Source organism: Porites lutea, chromosome 14 (assembly GCF_958299795.1).
Source record: "Porites lutea chromosome 14, jaPorLute2.1, whole genome shotgun sequence".
Taxonomy (NCBI): domain Eukaryota; kingdom Metazoa; phylum Cnidaria; class Anthozoa; order Scleractinia; family Poritidae; genus Porites; species Porites lutea.
This window is the reverse complement of record NC_133214.1, coordinates 21124282-21150135: the sequence shown is the minus strand read 5'-3', so window position 1 is coordinate 21150135 and position 25854 is coordinate 21124282. Positions and strand designations below refer to the sequence as shown.

The 25854-nt window shown below is 38.5% G+C and overlaps 2 protein-coding genes across 2 annotated transcripts; both read right to left on the bottom strand.

Moving 5' to 3' along the window:
- Positions 1-653: 653 nt before the first annotated feature.
- On the bottom strand, positions 654-16659 carry LOC140925214 (sushi, von Willebrand factor type A, EGF and pentraxin domain-containing protein 1-like). Its single transcript, XM_073375200.1, has 8 exons — positions 16527-16659; positions 8906-9091; positions 8535-8741; positions 7011-7250; positions 3157-3399; positions 2204-2416; positions 1134-1334; positions 654-806 (listed from the first exon to the last, which is right to left on the bottom strand). Exons 1-8 carry the CDS (start codon positions 16591-16593, stop codon positions 802-804), a joined length of 1362 nt encoding a protein of 453 aa, XP_073231301.1. The 5' UTR covers positions 16594-16659; the 3' UTR covers positions 654-801.
- A 2782-nt stretch (positions 16660-19441) lies between these two features.
- LOC140925216 (sushi, von Willebrand factor type A, EGF and pentraxin domain-containing protein 1-like) lies at positions 19442-25456 on the bottom strand. Its single transcript, XM_073375201.1, has 6 exons — positions 25230-25456; positions 23662-23919; positions 21964-22206; positions 20994-21206; positions 19919-20119; positions 19442-19560 (listed from the first exon to the last, which is right to left on the bottom strand). The coding sequence occupies exons 1-6, from the start codon at positions 25363-25365 to the stop codon at positions 19556-19558; spliced, it is 1056 nt and encodes a 351-aa protein (XP_073231302.1). The 5' UTR covers positions 25366-25456; the 3' UTR covers positions 19442-19555.
- Positions 25457-25854: the final 398 nt, after the last annotated feature.

Here is a 25854-nt window from a genome sequence, read left to right as displayed (position 1 = left end):
ACGTCTTCTGTTCTTTGCTTAAAAAACTTTAAAACTTTTCTCTAACTATTAATTATTACATTTAATTTTAAAAACCTTAAAATATATTAGGGTAAACCCTAGAGCGGAAATATCATAATTTATTATAAAGAAATATCATAATTTAATCATAATTTATAATAACATGAGTCAAAAAGGGAAAAACGAAGGTTTTAATGTCTCCAAACAATTTACTGAGTTGGGTTCCAAAATGAGTTTACGCTCTCCTATCTTCTAAGTTATTTGAGATTGAGGGGAAAATTGATTGATTTGTTATGGCCTGTTGACAGATCTTTGTCATCTTTATTAACTAGACTCCCTTGCAAATTATTGTTAGCGGTTTTTAAACAAAGTAGATGTTTAACATTTTTTCTTCAGCGATCAAAGTGATATTCAAAGGATTATTTTATATGTTTCATGATTAAATCAACTTTAGCGATTCATTGCAATTGTGCACAATTGATTTCAGCTATTTTTTAATCCGCAGTCAAAGTGATTTGGGTATCCCTGTGTGGGTATGCCTGTGCCCAAATCACCAGTAATATGGGCATCACTGTGACAGGGCGTCTAAGCGGCTTCCGCTCTCTCTCCACCCTAAACATACTCGCAGGCAGGCAATGATTTATCACAGCTGATAACATTTCAGTGTTCACGGTTTATTGATTATGCCAACGCTAATACATGCAGACTTGCAGCAATGCTTTTGATTAAAATAAGGACGTAAATAAAGTGCGTCTTTAGCGACCTTTATACTCGCTTCAGTTTGCTTCAAAACCACTGGAATCAACCTGTCATTAAGAGAAAACAAATACATACAAAGTTTAGTAAAAATATAACTCCTTCACCTCAGTTTACTTTTTACAAAGCAAGATAAGGAAATAATTATAAAGCTTCATTTTGCCGCTTAGACGGTGCGTCTAAACTAACAAGTTCGTAATTCCACAGTAATGCGAGCTTCTGTTTGCTGTGTGAGCTGTGCTTTGTTAGGAGGCCTATGGTGCGATGTGGTACAATCCAGGAGGATGGGGCGATCACAATTATATCAATGGTTTAGTTTGGTTTCCACATAATCAGGGGTCTTGATAGTTGTAACGCTGACAGGATTTGAGATTTACCTTTAATCCCAGCAGAAACGAAGATATTCTGCAAGCATGCGGGGTCAAACAGGCAAAAGAAAGGAGGAACATAGGGCGACGTCAACAACTGGTAGAATTTGTCTTTGATGGAGGCTTGAATGTTAAGATCATGCGCATCTCCATCAAAGTAGTGATATTGCTGGCTCCACGACTTTATCGATGACGATGGATTCACCCCAGCTGCATTAAAAAAAGAAAAAGAAAATGGAAAAGTCCCATTTCAAAAGAACTTTAAAACAATGGCATCTGGCTTTCTCACATGGTTATTCCGGATCTTATATAACTGTAACTTAAAAAGACCTTATAGCCATCTGTTATTGTCTTAAACAGAAAAAAACTTTTAGCTTACTTTAAAATACTGATATTAGTGGCACAAACCCAAACAAAGAAATGAATGAACTGCCAAAATGATGAACGCATCGATAAAGATGAACCATATTAGATAAAAAAAAAAGGAATTAAAAAAATTGAGTCATCTAGACACGGTATAAACAGAAATTGTGGGCCTGAAATTTGTCAGCCATGTTAGTCATCATGTTATTTGTCATGTTTTAAAAGTTACGTTTCGATATCACATCGTGTGTTCGAGCAAAAGTGTAAAGTACAAATTTCCCAAGATTGTAAATCTCCTATAGGTTTGTTGCTATTGAAACTTCAAGAGTCTTGATTTGTAGTATGACTTAACAGATCGGACATATCTTGATCTGTTTTTCAATACGATAAGTAGACCTGTGTATAAGACCAAAATGGGACACCCCAATTAATTGGTACTTACTAGTGCTTCAGTGCATATATTGGTACTGCATAAGGTGGTAATTCTAAAAAACTAAGCTCTCAAGCGGTGGCCTGTTCCAGGTTCCAAGATAGTGGGGAAAGCGGATCGAAAAAATTGCGCAAAATCCCGTGGGGGCTTAGGAGAGAGGAGGATATTTTTGCTCGCTCGCTTTTTTACTGCCAGTCGCTCTTTTCGCTCGTCTTCACTGACCGAGAGTCTGGCTAGGACAGGCTACTCAAGAGGACTGGAAAAAAGAATTATTAAGAGCTCTTACCAGTACAGTTTGGCCAGGGTAAAGTCGAATCATAAGGCACGTTGGAGACCGAATAAAAATGCCACTGTCCAGATGAACAGAAGTACAGTAATGGGACGTTAAACTCAAAGTCAGTTCCAGTCTGACACATGACCGCACAAGTATCATCACCACCTTTACGAACGCACGCTAGGGCTCCGTTTTTAGGAGGCGGGTATAAAGGACACAGTTTTTCTGCAAGAAAAACACAACAAAACTTGTTTCCCTTCATTGTTTAGCTTAAAGGTTTAAAACATTGAAAGTTTGGGTATAGAGAAAAACAACAATGTTAACTTAGTTCTGCCCGACTAATGTAGATGAAACAATTTACCGACCACTACCATTTTCCAACGGAATCAAAATGTGAAACAAAAGAAAATCGTCTCTTCAGGGTCAGATCAAAGTATTTTTGTTGAAGGGCGTCCAGCTTGTCCACCTAGTTAAAGCCAATTTTATTCATTCCCTCCATTTGCGTTATACATTCATGGTTTTTCTAGGCCGTAGACACTCCTCTTGCTTCCGCCCCTCGTTGGAAACGACAAAGGTAGGCCGACTTAACAATTACAGCACTTCAATTCCAGCCTTTGTTTAAGATACGCATTGTTCCTTAGTTTTCTTGTTCATATCTTTACATTGTTTAATAAATGTATTTATATTTAGGCTCTTTTCACCTATTTTTTACACTTTCATTATTATCGCCATATTGATTTAACTGGTCTTAGCAGAAGAACTGCCTTTTTGATAACATGTCTTGTGTTAAAAATATCAAATGTGCTATTACTGTTTTTCAAAATAGTCTCAATGCCATGAAACTTATTGCACTAAAACTACTCAGATAGAAAAGTGAAACTGACTGGCAACTGAAAGTTTGTATATGATTATTTGCAGTTCGTGAAACAGTGCTGAAAATTTAGTAACGTACGAGTAAAACTTACTTTTCAGCGTTATCGTGAATGAACAATTTCTGTTCTGATTATATGACGGGTCGTTTGCGGTATACACAATTTGATAGGTGCCGGGAACTTCAAATAAATCTCCGCTTTGTCTGTTTGCAGAGAAAAAGACACTTCCCGAATTGTCGGAGAAAACTGGTCTCGTCCACTGTACTCTCACTTCGCTGTATTCCTCTTCTCGGACAATATCTCCTGGACACTGCTTGACGATAGGTGGTTCAATATCTAAAGTAAAATGACATTGTAAAAAGAAAAGGTCAAGATTTTATCGTAGGAGACAAAGGGTATGCGCATACTATTCTCTTCCCCACAGAGGCCTTTTTGTGTTGTAGGAAGGTTGGAAAGAAGAGAAAAATAAAAGAAAAATGCGCGAGGGGGTTGGGGAAAGGAAAAAAAGGAAGTGCGCGTGGACCGATGGGAATTTTCATTCTGTTTAGTAAGGCTGCTATAGCATTTTATGGAACAGTGTATAACAGTGTTTAACTACTTCTTCCTCGTTCTGTTAAACATTACAAACCTTTTTATTATAAAGAAGTTGCCAATTGCTTCGTTTTTGTTCAAAACACCGGCTCGCTACTCACAAGATCACGCACTTAGTAAATAGTAGGTACTTTAGGCAAACAGTAGACTACGAGCAGTCTCTCTTTATTCTCCCTGCCAACCCTTTTTAGGTGCATAAAAACTACTAACAGTAAAAAATATCATTTGCATATCATAATTGAAACTATTTACAAACGTATTAATCAATATTCATATAAATCCTTAATCTGTTGCGAAATAAAGTCAGCAATCCTGCGTGTATAACAGTTTAGGCAAGTTATTCCACGCATTAACGATCAGTACAATAGAATCAGTTGACGCTCAATGGTGGACGATGGAGATACCATCAAGAGCTTCTATTCAAAATGCAATGTTGATGAGAAGTATGCTATTAACTGGGCTGCCTCAAGGCACGCCCAGTTTATAAAATAAGTAGATTTTTCCTTAAAAAAAATGAACAATATCAATTATTAACCCAGTAACCCAGAGAGCGTTGCGTGATCCATAGAGCATGTTTGTTCATCTTCGCAGAGTCTGTTTAAAGATTGATTTCCTTCAGTTTAATGCAGCACATGCTTTTTTGGAGGTCTAAATTTCGGATTAGGATGAAGACGATTCGTCCGACGAATCTAAGAACTTTACAGAATTTCGCTCACAAGTTCCTCTCATAGCCTCATGGGCGAGATGGCAAATAAGCGGCGAAGCTTCGAGAATGCAATGGGATCACACCCTCAGAGCTACCCCCTTTAGCAGCAGAAGACCTTCCGATAAAAATTGATTCCAACTAGACAGGAGACTGCTGAAGCAATTGCAGCCATGAAAAGAAACAACAATAAGCAACAGCTTTGGATTGTGCCTTTACTACTGAGGCTCTTCAAGGCGGCAGTGATCATATGCTTGATGCCATTCATGTATTTTGCTCTGAAGTTTATACCTCATTATTATCACCACAATTTTATTAGTTTGCTACCTAAGGAAGGTGACCTCCTACTAATGACAAACTATAGAGGCATTTCCTCGTGTCCAGTGCTGCAAAGGTGTACAATAATATCTTGTTCTGATCACTAGAATTCGACAACATGTAGATCCTATTCTGAGGAAACATCAAGCTGGCTTTAGACCAGTTCGAAGCTGTGCTTAGCAAATCCACGTGCTGAGAAAAATTATGGGAGCGTTCAAAGAATACCAAATCCCACTTACTGTTATGTTACCTTCGTGGATTTCAAGAAAGCCTTTAATTCCATCAACAGAGCAGCTATGTTAGTCGTAGCACTTCGAAACTACGGCATCCCCAAAACTATACTCAATGTCATACAAGTTCTTCATAGCAAATCCAGTAGTGCTGTAATGGTAGATGGAAGCATCTCCGATGCCTTTGATGTTACAAAAGAAGTCCTTCAGGGCGATTTTTTGGTACCCTTCCTCTTTATCATTCTTTATCATTCTTGTTCACTACCTTTTGGGTAAGCCATCTGGACCTGATTCCGGAGTGGTAACCTGTTCTCGTCAGCAGAGAAGGTATCCGGCTAAAATGGTGAATGACCTGGACTTCGCTAATAACATCGCCCTCCTAGAATATCACAATATCAATATCACGGGCCCAGTCCCAGTTCACCAGAACTGCTGATGCCGCTTCAGACCTTGGTCTTGTTATCAGTGCACCCAAAACAGAGTTTATGACCATTAACTGTCAGGGGGGGCAGTGGAATGCGTAGCCCCCCCTCTAAACAAAAATTTGTGGGGCAGAGCCCTCCACGTTTTAGTGCCCCAAAAAACTTTTAAGGCTGTATTTGACAGTACCTGTGAAATCGGCGACTTCAGAGCGTACATTTTCTGCCCTCAGACGACTCGAGAGATCTCAAGAACTACCTGAGAAGCACCATGAAGCAGGACCGCCTACACAACTGCCGACTGATGCACTGTCACAAATCGATCACGGACATACTAGACACTGTCAAGATTACAAAGAGGTTTACGAACAGGGCAAAGGGTATTTTGCTGGAAAATTTGAGTTGGGGTATGCGTATGGCTGAGTGGAAGATGAGCCTCCCATGTTTCAAAACTGTCCGCCGCCTCTGATTATATAGCTGTTCACAGTCTGTCTCAGTTTGTTTTCATGCAATACAATCCAGTATATTTCTGTATAGTCTAGGACCGTCCAGGTTTTATTAAAGCCCAGTGGACTCGCCTTTTGACGAGTCTATAGTTACATAAATTAATCTTCAAATCTTCTGCAAGATATTCCGGGATATCAGAAAAGGCGTTAGAACAAGAGAAGCTGAGTAAGGCAAGAGGCCGGAGAGGACAGACAAGGACTTCAAATGGGACACCCTCATTGAGAGGGGCAAGGTCGAAAAGTTAAGGGTTAAAGAACTTGACTTCTACCTGAAAGAACATGGATTGACCAAAGTACAAGCTATTCGATGTCATTAATACCGGCACATCAAAGAGTCTGTGAACACAGACGGAATCGTGTAGTCAGCCAATGATGAAGGTGACGGGAATCGGAGGATGAAGATTCGACAGTGACGAGGACGAGAGCGACAATGACTATATACGTTTTCAACGATTTGGATGACAAGAGTAACCCTTCACAGACAATTCAGTTCATATCGGATGACCAAATATGTGAAGTTGTTGTTCAAGGTTCATGAGTTGTAAGTATTAATATATACGTCACTTGCATGCATGCTACCAGTATACATACATAGTAACACTGGCTTTAATTTTAGAAGAGGTGGAGGATAATGAAATCTTCCACCGCCAAGGTGGGGGGATCAAGACACACTGTATTCTTTGAGGGCGGATCACGTAAGCGGCTCAGTTGTCGCAACAAAAATCCTCCCCCACCCGCCCACCGGCGATAAATAATGACTGGTCGTCCCTCAGTTGACTAATGAATATTGTATGGCTTTTAGTTTAGCAATTTAACTTAGTAAGGTCCTACCCTGAATAATATATTCATGTTTGGGAGAACACGAGAGAAGCTTGAAATCACTAGCCGAAGAGTCTAAGGCCCACGTATCCGGATATTTTTTATTATCAGTATTTTTTTTTCTCGGTTTTGGCCTACCGACCAAAGGGCTCTTTCAGGCACCGGAAGAGTAGAGTTTTTTGAAAACGTCGGCTTATCGTTTTCGTGTGTACGGACGAAAACACAATGATGTCATAAGTCATACAAAGCATGCCCTATAAGAGAAGCTCTTTCGAAATTGTAGAAAAAAAATCTCCATTTTCAAAAAATATCCTGATACGAGTGGAAGAGGCCTGAAGTTTTTCACTTTTTATCTATTAACCTTCAATGTAAACGGTAAATCTGCATATTGCTGTATTTCCATTGTTGTCACTAGCAGCAACCTGAACGTCATTTTCACCAATAGGAAATTCTTGAGATGAGGCTACATTTATCTTCGCATTGGGATCCACATTTGCAGAATTGTCTGTCACCTGGATATTCCATGATACCTTTCCTGTCGCTTTTCCTTTGGTTGTATGACCTGTTATGTCAGGACACGTTATCGTTGGGGGCTGATAATCTATAAATTAGACAAATTTAATTCGTAAATATATTTAGTTGCAAAAAAATGCGTTTCTGCAAACAAAGGACAAAGTATGTGGCTAAAATGGATACTGAGTCCTAAATTCTCTACTTGACCAGTGTAAGTTGACAGCCTAGATTCTAAAAACAATTAACAGCATTGCTCAGAGTAGACTACAATCATTACCTACTTTGACCTGTTTTTCTCAGTCATTTGAGGAAAACGCGCGAGATACGAAAATAAACAAGCGCGTGACTGACTTCTCGGGCTTCCTTCTTTAGTTTCTAGCGTCTCGCTACTTTGCCGCTTAACACTCCCACGCGCGTGCACTACCCTCCCTAAATCTGAAGAAAAAGATAAACTGCCTCACAGTCTATACTTGCTCAAAGTTAGTGGACAGTCACATGAACTAAAATAATCATGATCCTGATTTCATAAACAAATGAAGTCTTTTATTGAAATTAATTAATTAGTGGTGCATCTCATTGCCCTGTATTCTTTGAAGTGAAGTTATGTTTGTTTACCTTTCCTTGTTTGAATCAAACTGGTGTCAGCGTGTATTGCATGAAATTTCTTATTTTATAAAGTTTTAATAGTCCATGTTTATTTTTAGTTTGAAGCACCGGCTGGAAGTTTTAAATCCATTGATATCAAGCCCTTTTTTTTTCATATTTACAAGGGGGACCTATTTGTAAAACAGGTTGGCCTTCCACTATTTCTAGCACTTCTTACTGAACAAGCGAAAAAATTGATTATATAAGAAACCAAAAAAAGACGAAATTTTTGCTTTTAAATTTCAAGCGCGGATAACTGATTTGAATAGTACTATCCAATTTTGGTATCCAGTGAATGTATGCTTTTCTCTGGATAGAGCGATTTTCGTATAACCTTGAAAAATGGTTTCGGAAATTGTTCGTTATCTGTTTTTAGTTTATCAGCCAATGGATGAAAAAATCAAAATATGGCTTCTTCTTTTTCCCGCCAAAGAAAATCCTAATATGGAGGAGGCATTGGTAGATTAGCCAATCGGGTTGCAGTATGACGTTAAAGCGAAGTATCTGTTGATTTCTAGAAGTTCTCGGGCATGAGGTTTTTTTACCCGAGCGTTCGCTTAACCAACAAAAGGCCAAGCGCGTTTTTATCCGTTCGATAAACCAACCAAATCGCTCTACTTTCGATCGTTTGTCGTTTCTGTTTTGTTCTCTCGTTTTCATTTCAAGGTCATACGAAAATCCCTCTAATTTTAGCAAAAACCTCAAACAAAAAGCGGAAAACGCTTGCCATGGCATTGAGGAACTTGAGCGTCCCATTCGCCATTGAGCTGACACGTTAAAACTCTCGAAGCTATGTGGGGTGCAGTAACTTCCGTAGTAAAGCCATCTGGACATAAAAATGTGCAGGATGAGTAAAATCTCATTGACTGGTCGCCACAAATACTTGGAACCACTGTTGCGTACTTGACGGACGGAAGTTTAGGGCAGCGAATTTCTAAAAATGAAAACAAATAAAATAATTTGCTTGAAAGAATAAAGATTCGGCTGTCAGGACGTGAACAGATCGACGATAATGCCCTGGTGGTGCTCATAGCAACGGTTTAAACATTTATGACAATTCTTGATTTATATTAGATATGATTTATATACGTCGATTACCTTCACAGGTCGATGGAGTTCCAGACCATGTCTTGTCGTGTTGACAGACACGCACCTCAGAGCCTTTCAGCTGGTACCCAGCAAGGCATTTGAAGGAACAGTAGGTCTGGTAGCTTAAATCAGCACTGGAGCAAATACCAGTCGGAGGATCGGCGTTAGAGACGGAAAGCGCAGGACATGAAATAGCTAGAAATAAAATGAAAAGGGTTTACGAATTTGCATCCCGCGTGGCTCCCACGAAATCGCCAAGAGAAGAGTGATAATGTAATTTGTGTTAATCAGGATTGACATAAAGGTAAGGTAGGGTCTATTGCCCATGACCACTCCCTTAGAAACCCTAACTCTTAGACGTCTTTTAAATGTAAAACCGAGCGTTTTAGGCCAAGCTTTTTCCCTAGTACTGTCCTAATGGCAAACGCAACATCCTTCAAAAATTAACTGTTAAATGTTTAAATTTTAAAAATTTAAATTCTTAGTATGATTTTTTTTTAGTAGCTATGATTGCAATTTATGTAACTCTTGTAGGTTTTACTATTTTTAATTATTTTGTAAACCCAGACCCAATTAGGTTTTTGTCAGTAATTTTCCGAACCTTGTAAACACATTGTAATTCATTTTTAATGCGAGAATGTGTCATTAAACATCTTTGTTATTATTATTATTATTATTATTATTATTACTATTATTATTATCATTATTATTATTATTATTATTATTATTAAAGAAAAATGTTGCCTGCACGGTTCGGAGAACTGGGGTCGGGTGTTGCGCCCGCGGTATCAAGGTATCGTTATATTATGCTTAGTTAGTTTCGCAGTTGTAACATGACGTATGCTTCTGAGTTGTTGTCATTGTCGTTGGCCTTCGGTTTTCTATACATGTTACAACGGTTCTAGTCTAATTAGATTGGCCCTATAACCCCAAAGCGGCCACGCCACAGCATTGGTTGGGGTTACACGGTCCCTAATTTTCCAATGATTGGTTTTTCGGGGTTAACGTGTCCGGCTGTGACGTATTTATCTTACTGTTACGACGATAATTTATGTGAGCTAATAAAATGTATCATAATGAGCCTAGCTGACCGACGCGCCCATGCCTCTATGTTGTTTGTTTTTTGTGTGTTCGATAGCTTTTTGGAGGCAAAATTTGCTTATTTCTATAGGTTTGGTATCTGGAGTTGCCTAGCAACGATGTCGCGACTACGCTCCAATTAACGTCATTCACTCGGCTGACGTCTTGTCTAGAGGAATTTTTCAGTTTCCAAGCAACACTTCCAAAGAACGAGTAACCACGAGTGTTTCTAAAAAGAAGACCCAAAAACGAAGACCTAAGACCCCCTGGACTAAAACGAAGACCGCTTGGACCAGTTGACGTCAAGGAGCATTGGTCGGCGTTGTTTTGACCGTTTTTGCGGCCGTTTTAGCGATCAAGAAATGCTTTTGTCAATAAATTTCGACAGCAAAACTATTTTAGAGATTTTACAGTGAACATTTACATTTACATTTACATGTATTTAGTCGTTAAAATCGTCAAGATATCACACCAACCGTAAACATAAAAAATAAATAAATAAATAAATAAAATAAGTAAATGAATGAAATACAGATATGTCAATATATAAAATATGGATATAAAAGTTGAATACAGAAAACTATATAAACTATAATAACTATTCTTTAAGAAAAGCTGATAACCAATATTTAAACGTTTCTAAGGAGGTTGAAAAAACAATGGCCTCAGGGAGGTAGTTAAAGAGGCAGAACATTGAAGCCATTTAGACCACTGACGGCTTGATAGGTCGCGGGGTATGTTTGTTATTCGGAAGTGCGTTTCAGATCGGCTTCTCACCGTAAAAACCTTTATTACTTTTCCCTGAAATCTGTAACTTCAGGAGTACCCGACGAAGCCGCTCGACAAAATACCCGCTCGACAGGCAGAATTTGAGCTAGCTGGAAAAAAAAAACATTGGCTAATTAGCTGGCTGGCAAATCTGAATTAGCGCCTCGCTAGCTGAAAATATGAAAAATTTATGCCGGTTCTGGCTGGGTAAAAAGGTATATTTTTTCTCCTGGCAATCGCATGTAATTTTTTACATGGATATTAGCACGAGCGAAGCAAGTAATTGCGCGTGAAAATCACCCCACGCGAGCTGTGGAAATGACACCTTTTGCCTGTGGAAACGGAAATTTGTTTGGGTGTGTAAGCAAAACGTCCTGCTGTGAACACCTTGTAAAAGATACACGTAGTGAGAAAATGACACAGTTGAGTCAAGCACCGCTCACCGCTTTGTTTTTAGTCGTTTCGCTGTCGATCCTTTATAGAAAACACTTTTGTGTGTTCATGTTTTAATATGCCTGTCTACATATCAGCTACTTTCCTACGTTCTACTTTAAACCTGATGTTAAGGCGGCCAAAGGTAAGCAAAATGGTTGTGTTTCTTTGTCAGGTTGCCGTGCATGTGTATCGAATTAAAAACATTCGCTAATGCACATAAATGCCATCAAATATTGAGACGATTGAATACAAAAACTCTCTCCAATAAATAATACACTCTGGTCTCTTAGCGGAGTGAACTCAGAACTGATTTCATTCGGTATGCTCGTTTGCAATGTTGTCCAGGTTTGCGCGCTCTGGAATATGTCCGTTGGAACCTATTTCTCTTTTGTTATGTGCTCACCGGGCCTGGAAACCTCCTCGATCTATGGTCATTTGGAAGGCGTTTAGCAACTGCACAGGTATCTGTTAGGATCGGAAAAGGTAGGAAGATTTTACGTTTGTACTACCCGTATATTGACGTATTTCGCGTCCGTCTAGTAACTGTTGTTTTTTTAAAAAAAACAACATCCAAGTGTGCCGTTGCATTTCAATGCTAACGTCTGTGTAGTAAATTGTAGTATAGCGGGGTAAATCCCGAACGGCTATCATTCTTTGACTTTCGTACTAGTATCTGTTTTGACGCTGAGGCATTTCTTGCTCTTAAAGCTTTTTATCGTATAAATTGTAAGAGCTCTGTTAGTAAATTTATTCATATCTTCGAACACAGTGACTCAGATTACACTTTTTTGGTGATGTTTCCCGGCTGTAGGACCTCAAATTTGACAGCGGGCGTTACCGGCCATGGATACGTTTGAGAGGCTCTTTGGCCAATGTAGAAAAAAGAATGAAAAATGGATCACAATTTTCTTGCCAAAAAATGAAAGAAAATTACAAATGTGAACAGTATTTTACACATTTTCCTAAAATTGCCGCAAGCAGGGTTTAAACTGGACTATTGAATAAACAAATTAATAGACAACTATGTTGTTCTTTTTGTAACCATTTGTCGTGAAGAACAGGATATTTTTCTTTGGAATTTTTATTTTCTTCTGGTTATCATGAAGTTATTGCTTTCTACAAAATAATCGCCCTTACAACTCAACCGTAGCTTGCGCAAAAAGGCGTCATTAAGGTGCTTAGGGTTGTTAAGATGCGCGAGCGCGAAGCGCGAGATACGCAGTAGGACGCAGTTACGTCACGTTTGCCGTCTTCAACTCGATTTTTAAACGTACCGAAGAAGGTTTCACCTAAGCTTATCTTATTGCCAAAAACTACAAGAATTTTTCTGTAGCTGTATTAAAACTCAAGTACTGTTGTTGTTCGCAAATTTACTATGACGGTCGCTTCAAGCAAACTGATAAAGATATCGTGGCATGTATTTTACTTTGGTGCGTGTCTCTATACCCAAAGCAAAAAAAGCTTGCCTGCCTTGGTGTGATCTTACTTACATTTGTTTCAACTGCGCTTCGATTCTATAACTTAAAGACATCACACGACCATCGCATGCACGACATAAGGTTACATGCCTTTATAGGTGATTGTCTGACTGCAAAACGAAACATTCTTGACTTACATACAACTATTGGCTTTTGCTGCGAAACTTTGCACCAGTTCTGGTGTGAAACTTTTACGGTGATTGCCTGACTGACCACGTACGACTACTGGCTTTTGCTGCGAAACTTTGCACCAGTTCTGGTGTGAAACTTTTACGGTGATTGCCTGACTGACTACCTACGACTACTGGCTTTTGCTGCGAAACTTTGCACCAGTTCTGGTGTGAAACTTTTACGGTGATTGCCTGACTGACTACTTACGACTACTGGCTTTTGCTGCGAAACTTTGCACCAGTTCTGGTGTGAAACTTTTACTGTGATTGCCTGACTGACCACGTACGACTACTGGCTTTTGCTGCGAAACTTTGCACCAGTTCTGGTGTGAAACTTTTACGGTGATTGCCTGACTGACCACGTACGACTATTGGCTTTTGCTGCGAAATTTTGCACCAGTTCTGGTGTGAAACTTTTACGGTGATTGCCTGACTGACCACGTACGACTACTGGCTTTTGCTGCGAAATTTTGCACCAGTTCTGGTGTGAAACTTTTACGGTGATTGCCTGACTGACTACCTACGACTACTGGCTTTTGCTGCGAAACTTTGCACCAGTTCTGGTGTGAAACTTTTACGGTGATTGCCTGACTGACTACCTACGACTACTGGCTTTTGCTGCGAAAACTTTGCACCAGTTCTGGTGTGAAACTTTTACGGTGATTGCCTGACTGACTACTTACGACTACTGGCTTTTGCTGCGAAACTTTGCACCAGTTCTGGTGTGAAACTTTTACGGTGATTGCCTGACTGACTACTTACGACTACTGGCTTTTGCTGCGAAACTTTGCACCAGTTCTGGTGTGAAACTTTTACGGTGATTGCCTGACTGACTACCTACGACTACTGGCTTTTGCTGCGAAACTTTGCACCAGTTCTGGTGTGAAACTTTTACGGAGATTGCCTGACTGACTACCTACGACTACTGGCTTTTGCTGCGAAACTTTGCACCAGTTCTGGTGTGAAACTTTTACGGTGATTGCCTGACTAACTACCTACGACTACTGGCTTTTGCTGCGAAACTTTGCACCAGTTCTGGTGTGAAACTTTTACGGTGATTGCCTGACTGACTACCTACGACTACTGGCTTTTACTGCGAAACCTTTGTGGTGATTGTTTGACGACATACCATTATGGCTTTTTGGCTAGAGAAAAAATGAGTGTGTAAGATCAAACTCAGGATGACAAGCTCTTCTAGTAGTAGTGCGGAGAAAGTTACTACAAGAACACGTTATCAGTCTGGCTTTAAAAAGTAAACTGTTGCCATAGCATATTTGAAAACATGGACAGTATTGTTTTTTTATACCACAACAGAAAGGTCCTTGTCTGCTGTCAGGCGTTTTCGTAAATGAAGAAAGAGGAAACCATCCTCCCCACGTTGAAACTCGAGTTAAAGACCGCAAACGTTACCTTACTTTTTGGGTTCGTGGTTTTCAGCCGTAGCGGTTAGAATTTTCCGACGGAAAGCCTGTTTACTCGAAACTTTCTATCAGTTCTGGTGTAAACTTTTTGCGGAGTAACAGTAGGCACGGCATACAATGCTGGCAATAAGCATGTGTCTACACTGAATTTGGGGTGATTTTGCAGAGGAGACCCCACGTAGATCGAGCTTACTCGTTATGCTGTTTATTCTTAAACTTTTTTTCGCCTCAGTCGATTATCGTTGGAAAAAAATACATTGGTCTTAAGGCTTTGCGGTGATCACTTTTTTTACGTTTTATTGTGTTATGGACAAAGTTCGGGATCTTCCTTTTTATCGTTTACCTGGCAAAAACTCAAGACTACTCCTCAAATCCACATTCCAAGACTGTAAGTACCGCTGAATGTCTTTAGTTATGTTATTGTTATGTAATACTTAGGGATAGGGAATAACATATACTAAACAAATACACTCATCTTTTCCCTATATCTCCAAAAAAAAAAACGACAACTAGATAAAAGGGTGAAACAGGTTAAACACGCTTTTCTTTTATGTTATGTAAATTTGACGTAAAACAAATCTTGCTTACTGACTTACACGTTTTTCTTGGCAATGTGTTAAATGAAACTTTGCTGGCTGGCTCATAACTTACTTCTGCTACCGCTGGCTGGCAAACACCAAATTCCGTTTCACTCTGGCTGGGATTGCGTAATTTTTGTTTTTTTAACCTTGCTGGCTGGCAAAAAACCGTCAAACATGATTGCTGGCTGGGATTTTTATTTTCTGAAAGTCTTGCTAGCTAGCAGTGTAGAGCGGGTATTTTTTTCCCAGGAAAGTTAAATATTAACATAGGTTGACGTAAAAGCACTTTGCTAGCGTTTACGACATCGTATAATCAATTTTGCGAAAAATGTTCGTTGGGTACTCCTGTAACTTTGAATTTATGTTTCACCGAGGCAGACCCAAAACGAATTGTAGTCGGTTTCAGATCAGTTATTAGCAATTATTAGTCGCGTGTCTCAATTGATCCTTGTTAAGTTATTCTTTTTTTTGTGTGTGTTTTTATAATAATACGTCAAAGTTCTCCGTTGGGGTTTTTACTGTAGAGTTACTTTGTATGCAGTTGTGGGCTTTACTGACTAACGGCGCGTGAAACGCTGAGACTTAAATAGTTTTTCATTTCCTCGAGATGGAAAGGATGAAACGGTTAGTAGACAGACGCTCATTAGTAAACCTATACCGAATTTCGTATGCAGGAAGGCAGTGACTAGACACTTACTAGACACTGACTAGGCACTTAATTAGTACGCAGGAAGACAGTGACTAGACACATATGTTTTACTAATAAAGTGACGTCATTGACTAGACCTTGCTAGACACTAACTAGACACCAAAACGGAGTAAAACCCGGAGTCAATCGGTAAAAATCGGTATCGATAAAAACTCGGTAGCAATCAAGTGATTTTTATCGATTGATAACGGAAATCGGTGAAAATCGATAAACTAAATTGCTGTGTCAAATCCATATTATCGATTTTTCATGATTTTATCGATTTGTAACGGAAGTCCGCCATTGTTGTTTTTTGGCATGAGTTAGATAGTACAGCTGAGAAAACACATCCACGAATATCAACTGCTCAACAAACATGAAAATGAGAAATGTGGAAACCATCACACACACAAGTTTCTCTCTAAAACTCTTCGTTTGGTACATAACAACAAAAACGGTTCGGTTTTATAATTACATTCATAAACATTCAGGTCTCGCAGGCAAGTATCACGAAAAATACAACCTTAGTAAAATATTTCCTAGCTTGATGTCTGAAATTCATTCAAAGATTTCCCTAGATAGATTTTTACCGTTTCCGAAATCAATCGATTTCGATTTTTATCTATTGGCTACTCCGGTATTTGACTACACCGGGAACTACACCGACTTTATCGGAACAAGTTTACTGTTTGCATGAAATAAGTTTTCAATTTTTAATAAACAGATGAGCAGATATATCTTCCGATATAACTCGATGAAATCGGTAAAAATCAAGATAAATCGATAAACGAAACGAGTGTGTCATCGATTCCTACCGACTGGTCGATACAATCGATAGCAATCAAATCAGATTTATCGATTTTTACTGATTTATCGATTGATAAATCGGTGTCGATTTTTATCGATTGACTACTCCGGGAGTAAAAACAACATAGTATACTACTCTTAAAATTGACTGAGCCACGCAGGTTAAAAAAGTCGAGACAAATTCTTAATAAGAAACACTTACAGTTGCAGTAGGAAACTGAAAAGGAGTGCAACAAAAACGCCAGAAATGCAAGTTTTCTGTTAACCATGTTTCTCTCCTAAATGCTTTTAACACCAGAGCGTGTGAAGTTGCCGCAAGCTTAGCTGCCAACACTCTTGTGAGAAAAGTGAATTGAAACGCTTCATTATCTTTTGTTAAGAAAGCAATAATGATTAGAGATATGCTTTTTAATTATTCCAGGTGTGCAAACAGTTTCTAAGCCCTAATGATAATTCCAGTTGCCATTAGTTCATGGAAAATATTCGGTATACACACGTTTCAAACAGTGCAGAGTGTTTTCATCCTATATTTCCATTATTAAGCTGTATTGAAAATCACGCTCGTTCCCAGGTTCCTTTTCTACTCGTCTCTGGAGACAAATAGGAAAGGGCCCTGGGGATTGGGTTGTATTGTTTGGATACTGGATTCATGATGATGATGATTACTCCGTTTCGAAAATTCTTGAAACATATAACAATATAACCAAATGAACAAAGCAAGGGAATCTTGCGTTACTATGGCTTGGATCACTAACACTAACTACTGTTTGGATGACTCTCAGTAGAAACCAGAGATTGTTGGACACGGCTTGCAAGGATCATGGGGCGATTTGTCAACTTAAGCTTCGTTCGAATCATTTGCATCGAACCTTCGAGCTACATTGAACAACAAATTTTAGCTGCAAAGAAGCGCTAAATCGGCCTAGATTGCCTTTTTTACTCCTCCCTTTGTTTAGTTCTTATTAATTCATAATCAGCGCTCGGAGAGAAATTTTGTATTTGCGCGAGGAGATACAGTATTTTCCATTTGTCGTGAGAAAATGTTTGGCTTTGATTATGAGTTACCCCAGGTGTGAAAACAGGGTTGACTGATTGTTGTATTAGAACGATGGCTGTAAAAACACCATTTCTAACTAATTTTCTCATTAAAAAATTTCATCATTTGAAATTGAAATCTCATTCAATGGCATAGTGAGTGTTATATTCAGGATTTTCAAACACGAATAGCCTAGTATGTACTAGTTAAACAACAATTATCAATATCTCAAGTAATTTCAATCAATTCCAGACTTGAAGACAGTTTTAGTCTCACTCTTTTTTTCCTTGGGTACAAAGAAACAATTTTCGCTTCTGTTGTTTGCTAAGTACTTGTGAATATACCTTGTTAAATCAGTTGAAAAATCTAAACTTGAGCTGAATTTGTTCCTTTTAAAAATCTAAAAATTAATAACTATTAATACTGATTAAGAGAATCATAAACAAGTAAGAACTAACGAGATAATGTTCTGACGTCTCGGCGACCTCATGATCCCATTATCAAGGGACCGGAAATAAATGAATACGAGTGCAGTTAAAGTTTTCTAAATATGCCTATTTTTGATATAAGTCAAATAGAGCTAGACAAAGACTTTGTCACCGATTGATTTCGTTTGCACGTTCAAGCGCGATGTCTTAATTGTTTGATGCGCAACATTTCGTGAACAAGACAGTCAATTTTAATAATAACAAAAGTAATAATAATAATAATAATAATAATATATAGAATAAATCCTTAAATGCGTTCAATCAGAGTAAAGCTGCCTTTTTTATATTCAAGCTGATTTCTAGTGCACTACGAGCTTCCTATAAAATTGAATTTATAACCTCACATCAACTGGTCGTGTAAGTAATTAAGATTTCAGCGTTTTCTTAAGTTATTTTAGCTCAAAGTACATTTCCTCTGCATTTCACAACATTAATTCGTCCAAGTAAAAGGTCATTTTACTATTAACAATTTATTGTTCTTTGCGCATTCACAGCTGATTTTACCAATGAACTCTTTGGTAACGGATCGATTTGCACTTAAAAACAATGAAAAAGGTAAAACAACCATATTTTACGTCGGTAAGTCATGATTATAATTCAGCTGAAAAACTTGAGGTCGGCGGTACGCTCATTTGCCACCGCTTCCTTGTAAAAAAAAAAAGCGGAAAAGCGAGAGAGATTGTATGCAATTTCATTTAAACGTTCGTTCTTCAAAACCCTGAAAGAAGGTAAAAAACCAGTTGCTGTACTAATTATGATGTACAAAAATGAGAGGAGCCTGGGGACAAAATTCTCCCAGCTGAATGAAAAAGAAAATGGCTGGGTAAAAAGGCGGGACTCACCCCCCCCCCCCCCCCGACCCGAAAAAATAACTCCCCAAAGAAGATAAACTGCCTCCCAGAAAATAATTGTAATCATCTATACCGACTATAATATAATATCGTTCTTTAAAACTTTGAAAGACGGTGAAAAAAAACAGTAGCTGTTCTTATTAGAGGAGGGTGTTAAAAAAGAAGAACAGGGGGGGGATCAAGTCAAAAAACCTCTACAATGGGAGGAGAGAGTGAAAGAAAAAAAAAATAACAACAACAACACCCATCCTAAATTACTGCGTTCTTAAAACACTTAATCATAGTTTTTGATAAAGATAAAAGATTAATCAAGATCAATGAAAAAGGGCTAGAATATTTCTCTGTTCTGAGTTATTTGAGGCTATAGAGAAAAGGGGATCGACTTACAATCACCTTTTGACTTAAAGAGAGGCCCTTGCAAATTATTAGTCAGTAGTCAACGGAGCAGATTTCTGGCTAATTTCAAATTTTAAAACATTTAGTGATCAATGCGACATTCAAAGGATCATTTTGCAAAAAAACTCAGGATAAAATCATTGCAATTGTGCACAGCTGATTTGATTTCACCTATTTTTAATCCGCTGTCACAGTGATTTGGGTATCCTTGTATGGGTATTCCTGTTCCCAAATCACCAGTAGTATTGGTATCAACGTGACACCGTCTAAGCAGCTTCCTCTCTCTCTACCCTGAACATACTCTTAGGCAGGCAATAAATAATCACAGCTGATAATATTTCAGTGTTAGTTTATTGACTATACCAAGGGTTATACAGGCTTGTATCAAAGCTCTTGATTATTAAAGTGCGCCGTTAGCGACCTTTATTCTCTTCAGTTTGCTTCAAAACCACGACTGGAATCAACCTGTTATTAAGGGAAAACAAATACAGAAAAAGGTGAGTAAAAATATAACTCCTTCACCTCAGTTTACTTTTTACAAAGCATTAGATGAATAAATTACAACGCTTCAAAAAATTCTGCTTTGAGTCTCTTTGCACTGACCAATTCATCACCTAAACTAGAAAGTTCGTAATGCTACAGTAATACGAGCCTCTGTTTGCAGTGTGAGCGGTGCTTTGTTAGGAGCCTATGGTGCTATGTGGTACAATCCAGGAGGATGGGGTGATCACTATTATATCAATGGTTTAGTTTGGTTTCCACATACTTGTCCTAATCAAGGCAGGTCTCAGTGGTTGTATGGCTGGCAGGATTTGAGATTTACCTTTAATTCCAGGGGAAACAAAGATATTCTTCAAGCATTCGGGGTCAAACAGGCAAAAGAAAGGAGGAACATAGGGCGACGTCAACAACTGGTAGAATTTGTCTTTGATGGAGGCTTGGATGTTAAGATCATGCGCATCTCCATCAAAGTAGTGATATTGCTGGCTCCACAACTTTATCGATGACGATGGATTCACCCCAGCTGCATTAAAAAAAAGAAAAAGAAAATGGAAAGGTCTCATTCCAAAAGAACTTTAAAACAATGGCATCTGGCTTTCTCACATGGTTATTCCGGATCTTATATAACTGTAACTTAAAAAGACCTTATAGCCATCTGTTATTGTCTTAAACAGAAAAAAAACTTTTAGCTTACTTTAAAATACTGATTTTAGTGGCACAAACCCAAACAAAGAAATGAATGAACTGCCAAAATGATGAACGCATTGATAAAGATGAACCATATTAGATAAAAAAAAAGGAATTAAAAAAATTGAGTCATCTAGACACGGTATAAACAGAAATTGTGGGCCTGAAATTTGTCAGCCATATATGTTAGTCATCATGTTATTTGTCATATTTTAAAAGTTACGTTTCGATATCACATCGTGTGTTCGAGCAAAAGTGTAAAGTACAAATTTCCCAAGATTGTAAATCTCCTATAGGTTTGTTGCTATTGAAACTTCAAGAGTCTTGATTTGTAGTATGACTTAACAGATCGGACATATCTTGATCTGCTTTTCAATACGATAAGTAGACCTGTGTATAAGACCAAAATGGGACACCCCAATTAATTGGTACTTACTAGTGCTTCAGTGCATATATTGGTACTGCATAAGGTGGTAATTCTAAAAACCTAAGCTCTCAAGAGGTAGTCCGTTCCAGGTTGCAAGATAGTGGCGAAAGCGGATCGAAAAAATTCCGCAAGACCTGGTAGGGGCTTGGGAAAGACGAGGATATTTTTGCTCGCTCGCTCATTCGCTCGCTTTTTTACTGCCAGTCGCTCTTTTCGCTCGTCTTCACTGCCTTGCACAGGCTACTCAAGAGGACTGGAAAAAAGAACTATTAAGAGCTCTTACCAGTACAGTTTGGCCAGGGTAAAGTCGAATCATAAGACGCGCCGGGGAGCGAATAGAAACTCCACTGTCCAGCTGAGCAGAAGTACAGTAATGGGACGCTAAACTCAAAGTCAGTACCAGTCTGACACATGACCGCACAAGTATCATCACCACCCTTACTAACGCACGCTAGGGCTCCGTTTCTAGGAGGCGGGTATAAAGGACACGTTTTTTCTGCAAGAAAATACAACAAAACTTGTTTCCCTTGATTTTTTTGCGTAAAGGTTTAAAACATTGAAAGTTTGGGTATAGAGAAAAACAACAATGTTAGCTTGGTTCTGTCCGACTAATGTGGATGAAACAATTGACCGACCACTACCATTTTCCAACTGAATCAAGATGTGAAACAAAAGTAAATCGCCTCTTCAGGGTCGGATCAAGGTATTTTTGTTTGAGGGGGTCCAGCTTGTCCACCTAGTTGAAGCCAATTACTTTCATCCTCCATTTGCGTTATACATTAGTTTTTCTAGGCCGTAGACCCTCCCTTTGCTTCCGCCCCTCATTGGAAACGACAAAGGTAGGCCGACTTGGCAATTACAGCACTTCAATTCCAACCTTTCTTTAAAATATGCATTGTTTCTTAGATTTCTTGTTGATATTTTTACGTTGTTTAATAAATGTATTTATCTTTAGGCACTTATTACCTATTTTTTACACTTACATTATTATCGCCGTATCTATTATTCTGGTTTCTGCTTGTAACTGGTCTTAGCAGAAGAACTGCCTTAATAACATGTCTTGTGTTAAAAATATCAAATGTGTTATTTCCTGTTTTCAAAATAGTCTCAATGCCATGAAACTTTTTGCACTAAAACTACTCAGATAGAAAAGTGAAACTGACTGGCAACTAAAAGTCTGTATATGATTATTAGTGTAGCAGTTCGTGAAACAGTGCTGAAAATTTGGTAACTTAAGTATGAGTAAATCTTACTTTTCAGTGTTATCCTGAATGAACAATTTTTGTTCTCATTATTTGACGGGTCGTTTGCGGTATACACAATTTGATATGTGCCGGGGACAGCAAATAATTCTCCTATTTGTCTGTTTGAAGAGAGCGTGACACTTCCCGAATTGTCGGAGAAAACTGGTCTCGTCCAGTGTACTCGGACTTCTGGCTTTTCCTCTTCTCGGACAATATCTCCTGGACACTGCTTGATGATAGGTGGTTCAATATCTAAAGTAAAATGACATTGTAAAAGAAAAGGTCAAGATATCGATCGTAGGAGACAAAGGGTATGCGCATACTACTCTCTTCCCCACAGAGGCCTTTTTGTGTTGTAGGAAGTTTGGAAAGAGGAGGGGAAAAAAAAGGAAAACGCGCGGGTGGTTTGGGAGAAGATAAAAAGGAAGTGCGCGTGGACCGATGGGAATTTTTATTCCGTTTGTTAAGGCTGCTATATCATTTTATGGAACAGTGTCTAACAGGGTTTAACTACTTCTTCCCCGTTCCTTTAAACATGAGTAAACTTTTTATTACAAAGAAGTTGCCAATTGTTTCGTTTTTGTTCCAAACGGTGGCTCGCTACTCACAACACCACGCACTTAGTAAATAGTAGGTACTTTAGGCAAAAAGTAGACAACGAGTAGTCTCTCTTTACTCTCCCTGCCGACCCTTTTTAGGTGCATTTTTCAATTTTCGAGTAACAATACTATACTATACAATACTTTATTCAAGAGATAAAAACTAAAGTTACAAAATATCTCTCGAAAGGGGATATCTAGAAGCTAACCCTAGTAAAAGATTCCCCAAAATAAAAGATAAAAAGATAAAATCTAGAATCTAAAACATTATAAACAGAGAGAAAAATATAAAACCTAAAAAATAGAGTAAAAAACATCAAGTGCATATCATAATTGAAACTATTTACAAACGTATTAATCAATGTTCACATAGACCCTTAATCTGTTGCGAAATAAAGTCGGCGATCCTGCGTGTACAACATCTTTAGGCAAGTTATTCCACGCATTAACGATCCGTACAACACGTAAGATCTCGTAAGTGCTCCGTTCTCGATACATAATCACCGGTCGTCCCTCAATTGAGTAATGAATATTGTATAGTTTTTAGGTTAGCAATTTAACTTTGTAAAGTCCTACCCCGAAGAAAATATTTATGTTTTAAGAACACAAGAGAAGGTTGAAATCACTCGCCGAAGACTCTCAGGCCCACGTATCCGGATATTTATTATCATTATTATTATTATCATTATTGTTATTATTATTTATTTATTTTTCTCGGTTTTAGCCTTCCGATTAAACGGGAATCGGAATTAAATGGGGTTTTGAAAACAGTCCCCAGAGTAGTGTTTTCGAAAACGCCAGCTTATCGTTTTCGTGTATACAGGGAGTTTTTCGAATACGATAATATCATACGTCATACAGGGCATGCCCAGTAAGAGAAGCTACCCTTTTTCAAAATTGGAGAAAAAAATATCCATTTTCAAAAATATCCGGATACCACTGGACGAGGCCTGAAGTTTGGATCAATCTAGGTTTCTGGGAAACTGCCCACCTACCCCTCCCCAAAGCCATCATTTTGCCCTATGTGAGAAGTAAGTGTTAATGTTAACTTAGAAGTAAGTGTTAATGTTAAATTGATTTTGAACTTTTTCTCTTTATATCTATTAACCTTCAATTCTAACGCTAAAACTGCATGTTGCTGTATTTCCTGTGCTGTCACTAGCAGTAACCTGAACATCAGTCGCACCAATAGGAAATTGTTGAGAAGACTGATGAGTTGAAGTTACAGTTATCTTCGCATTGGGATCCACAATTACAGAGTTGTCTGTCACCTGGATATTCCATGATACCTTTCCTGTCGCTTTTCCTTTGGTTGTATGACCTATTATGATAGGTCCAGGACACGATAACGTTGGGGACCGATAATCTATAAATTAGAAAAATTTATTTCGTAAATATATTTAGATGCGAAAAAGGCGGTTCTGCAAACAAAGGACATTAAAGGATGTGGCTAAAATGTATACTACGTCTTAAATTCTACTTGACTTGTAAGTTGACAGCCTAGATTCTAAAAACAATCAATAACATTGCTCAGAGTAGACCAGGGGCAGTCGCTACTTTGACCAGTTTTTCTCAGTCATTTGAGGGAAACGCGCGAGATTCGAAAATAAACACGCGCGTGACTGACTTCTCGGGCTGCCGCCCAATTTTCTAGCATCTCGCTGCTTCGCCGCTTAACACTCGCACGCGGGTGCACTCCCTCACTGATTTGAAGAAAAAGATAGAGAGTTTTTTCGTTGCTCCGGCCCCAATCTCCTTGCGGTTTCTCTGCGCCTTAGCCCACCTTTATTACTTTACCGGCCCAACCAAAACCACCATGTTACGCAGGCTACAGTCTGTGCTTAAAGTTAATGGATAATCACATGAACTAAAATAAAAATGGTCCTGATTTCATAAACAAATGAAGTCTTTTATTGAAATTAATTAATTAGTGGTGAATGAAGTTCTGTTTGCTTACCTTTCCTTGTTTGAATCAAACTGGTGCCAGCGTTTATTACATGAACTTTTTTTTAAAGTTTTAATTGTCCATGTCCATTTATAGTTTGAAGCACCGGCTGGAAGTTTCAAATCCATTGATATCAAGCCCTTTTCTCATATTTACAAAGGGGACGTGCCTGTAAAACAGGTTGGCCTTGCACTGTTTCTAGCATTTCTTACTGAACAAGCAAAAGAATTGATTATATAATAAACCAAAAAAATGAAGAAAGTTTTGCTTTTAAATTTCAAGCGCGGATAACTGATTTGAATAGTACTATCCAATTTTCCAATTTTGGTATCCAATGAATGTCAGTGTGCCTCGAAAGAAAACCTCAAACAGAAACCCAAAGCCGGAGCAAGACACGGCCATGCTAGGCCTATGTCACGGCGTTTTCACGGATCATTTTATTGTTAGACATAATTTAAGGCACTTTTTCCTGCGAGAATAAAATCTTCAGCATGTCTATGAGCGTATTCGAAGTATAAGATATCAAAAAGGAAAACTAAACGTTATTAAACCGCAAAAAATATCATTTTTAGGTCTGTATAGATTTTGCTCACTGGTTTGTGGAATTTAATATATATTCAAAATTTGCTTCAAAAACGTTCTAAAAATAAACTGGTCCGTGAAAACACCGTGACACGAGCGCATGGAAGTTGCTCCTGCCTCAAACACAAAGGGGACTGGAAAACGCTTACCATGGCATTGAGGAGCTTGAGCGTCCCATTCGCCATTCAGCTGACACGTTAAAGATCTCGAAACTGTCTGGGGTGCAGTAACATCGGTAGTAAAGCCATCAGGACATGAAAATGTGCAGACTGAGGAAAATCTCATTGACTGGTCGTCACAATTACTTGGAATCACTGTTGCGTACCTTACGGACGGAAGTGGAGGACAGCGAATTGCTAAGAATGAAAACAATTAAACTAATTTGCGTGAAACAAAAAGATTCGGCTGTTAGGCCATGATATTACAGAGGAATATTTCTTTTATCACCAATAACTTCTTTAAATTTACCGGCACAGAGCTTTTGGAACCCATTCGGATCTCTTAATCGGGGATACCACCAACCCCCATTTTATGGAACAATTTTGCAGCCTCGTTTTGTAAAGGGATGCCGATGGGATCTAAGTAGATGCTGCAAATGTGAGTTGTCTACTTAGCTAATGAATTAAAAGAAGCAACTTTTTGTTATCTCGTCATTCATTAGTGATCTGTCTTTGCTTATGTTATACGATTAGTTTTGGCAATACACACTTATAAGATTAGTGAACAGATCGAGGATAATGCCTAGGGTGGTGCTCATAGCAACGGTTTAGACAT

Bases quoted from the DNA above. Each gene is read 5' to 3' on its own strand.
- LOC140925214 (XM_073375200.1), bottom strand. From the start codon at position 16,593: ATGGTTAACAGAAAACTTGCATTTCTGGCGTTTTTGTTGCACTCCTTT. The intron at 9,092-16,526 runs GTAAGTGTTTCT...TTTTATTTCTAG, and splicing joins TTCAGTTTCCTACTGCAACT to CTATTTCATGTCCTGCGCTT. The intron at 2,417-3,156 runs GTAAGTTTTACT...TTTTTCTTGCAG, and splicing joins ATTCACGATAACGCTGAAAA to AAAAACTGTGTCCTTTATAC.
- LOC140925216 (XM_073375201.1), bottom strand. From the start codon at position 25,365: ATGAGATTTTCCTCAGTCTGCACATTTTCATGTCCTGATGGCTTTACT. The intron at 23,920-25,229 runs GTAAGCGTTTTC...TCTAATTTATAG, and splicing joins TCAAGCTCCTCAATGCCATG to ATTATCGGTCCCCAACGTTA. The intron at 20,120-20,993 runs GTAAGAGCTCTT...TTTTTAATGCAG, and splicing joins ACCCTGGCCAAACTGTACTG to CTGGGGTGAATCCATCGTCA.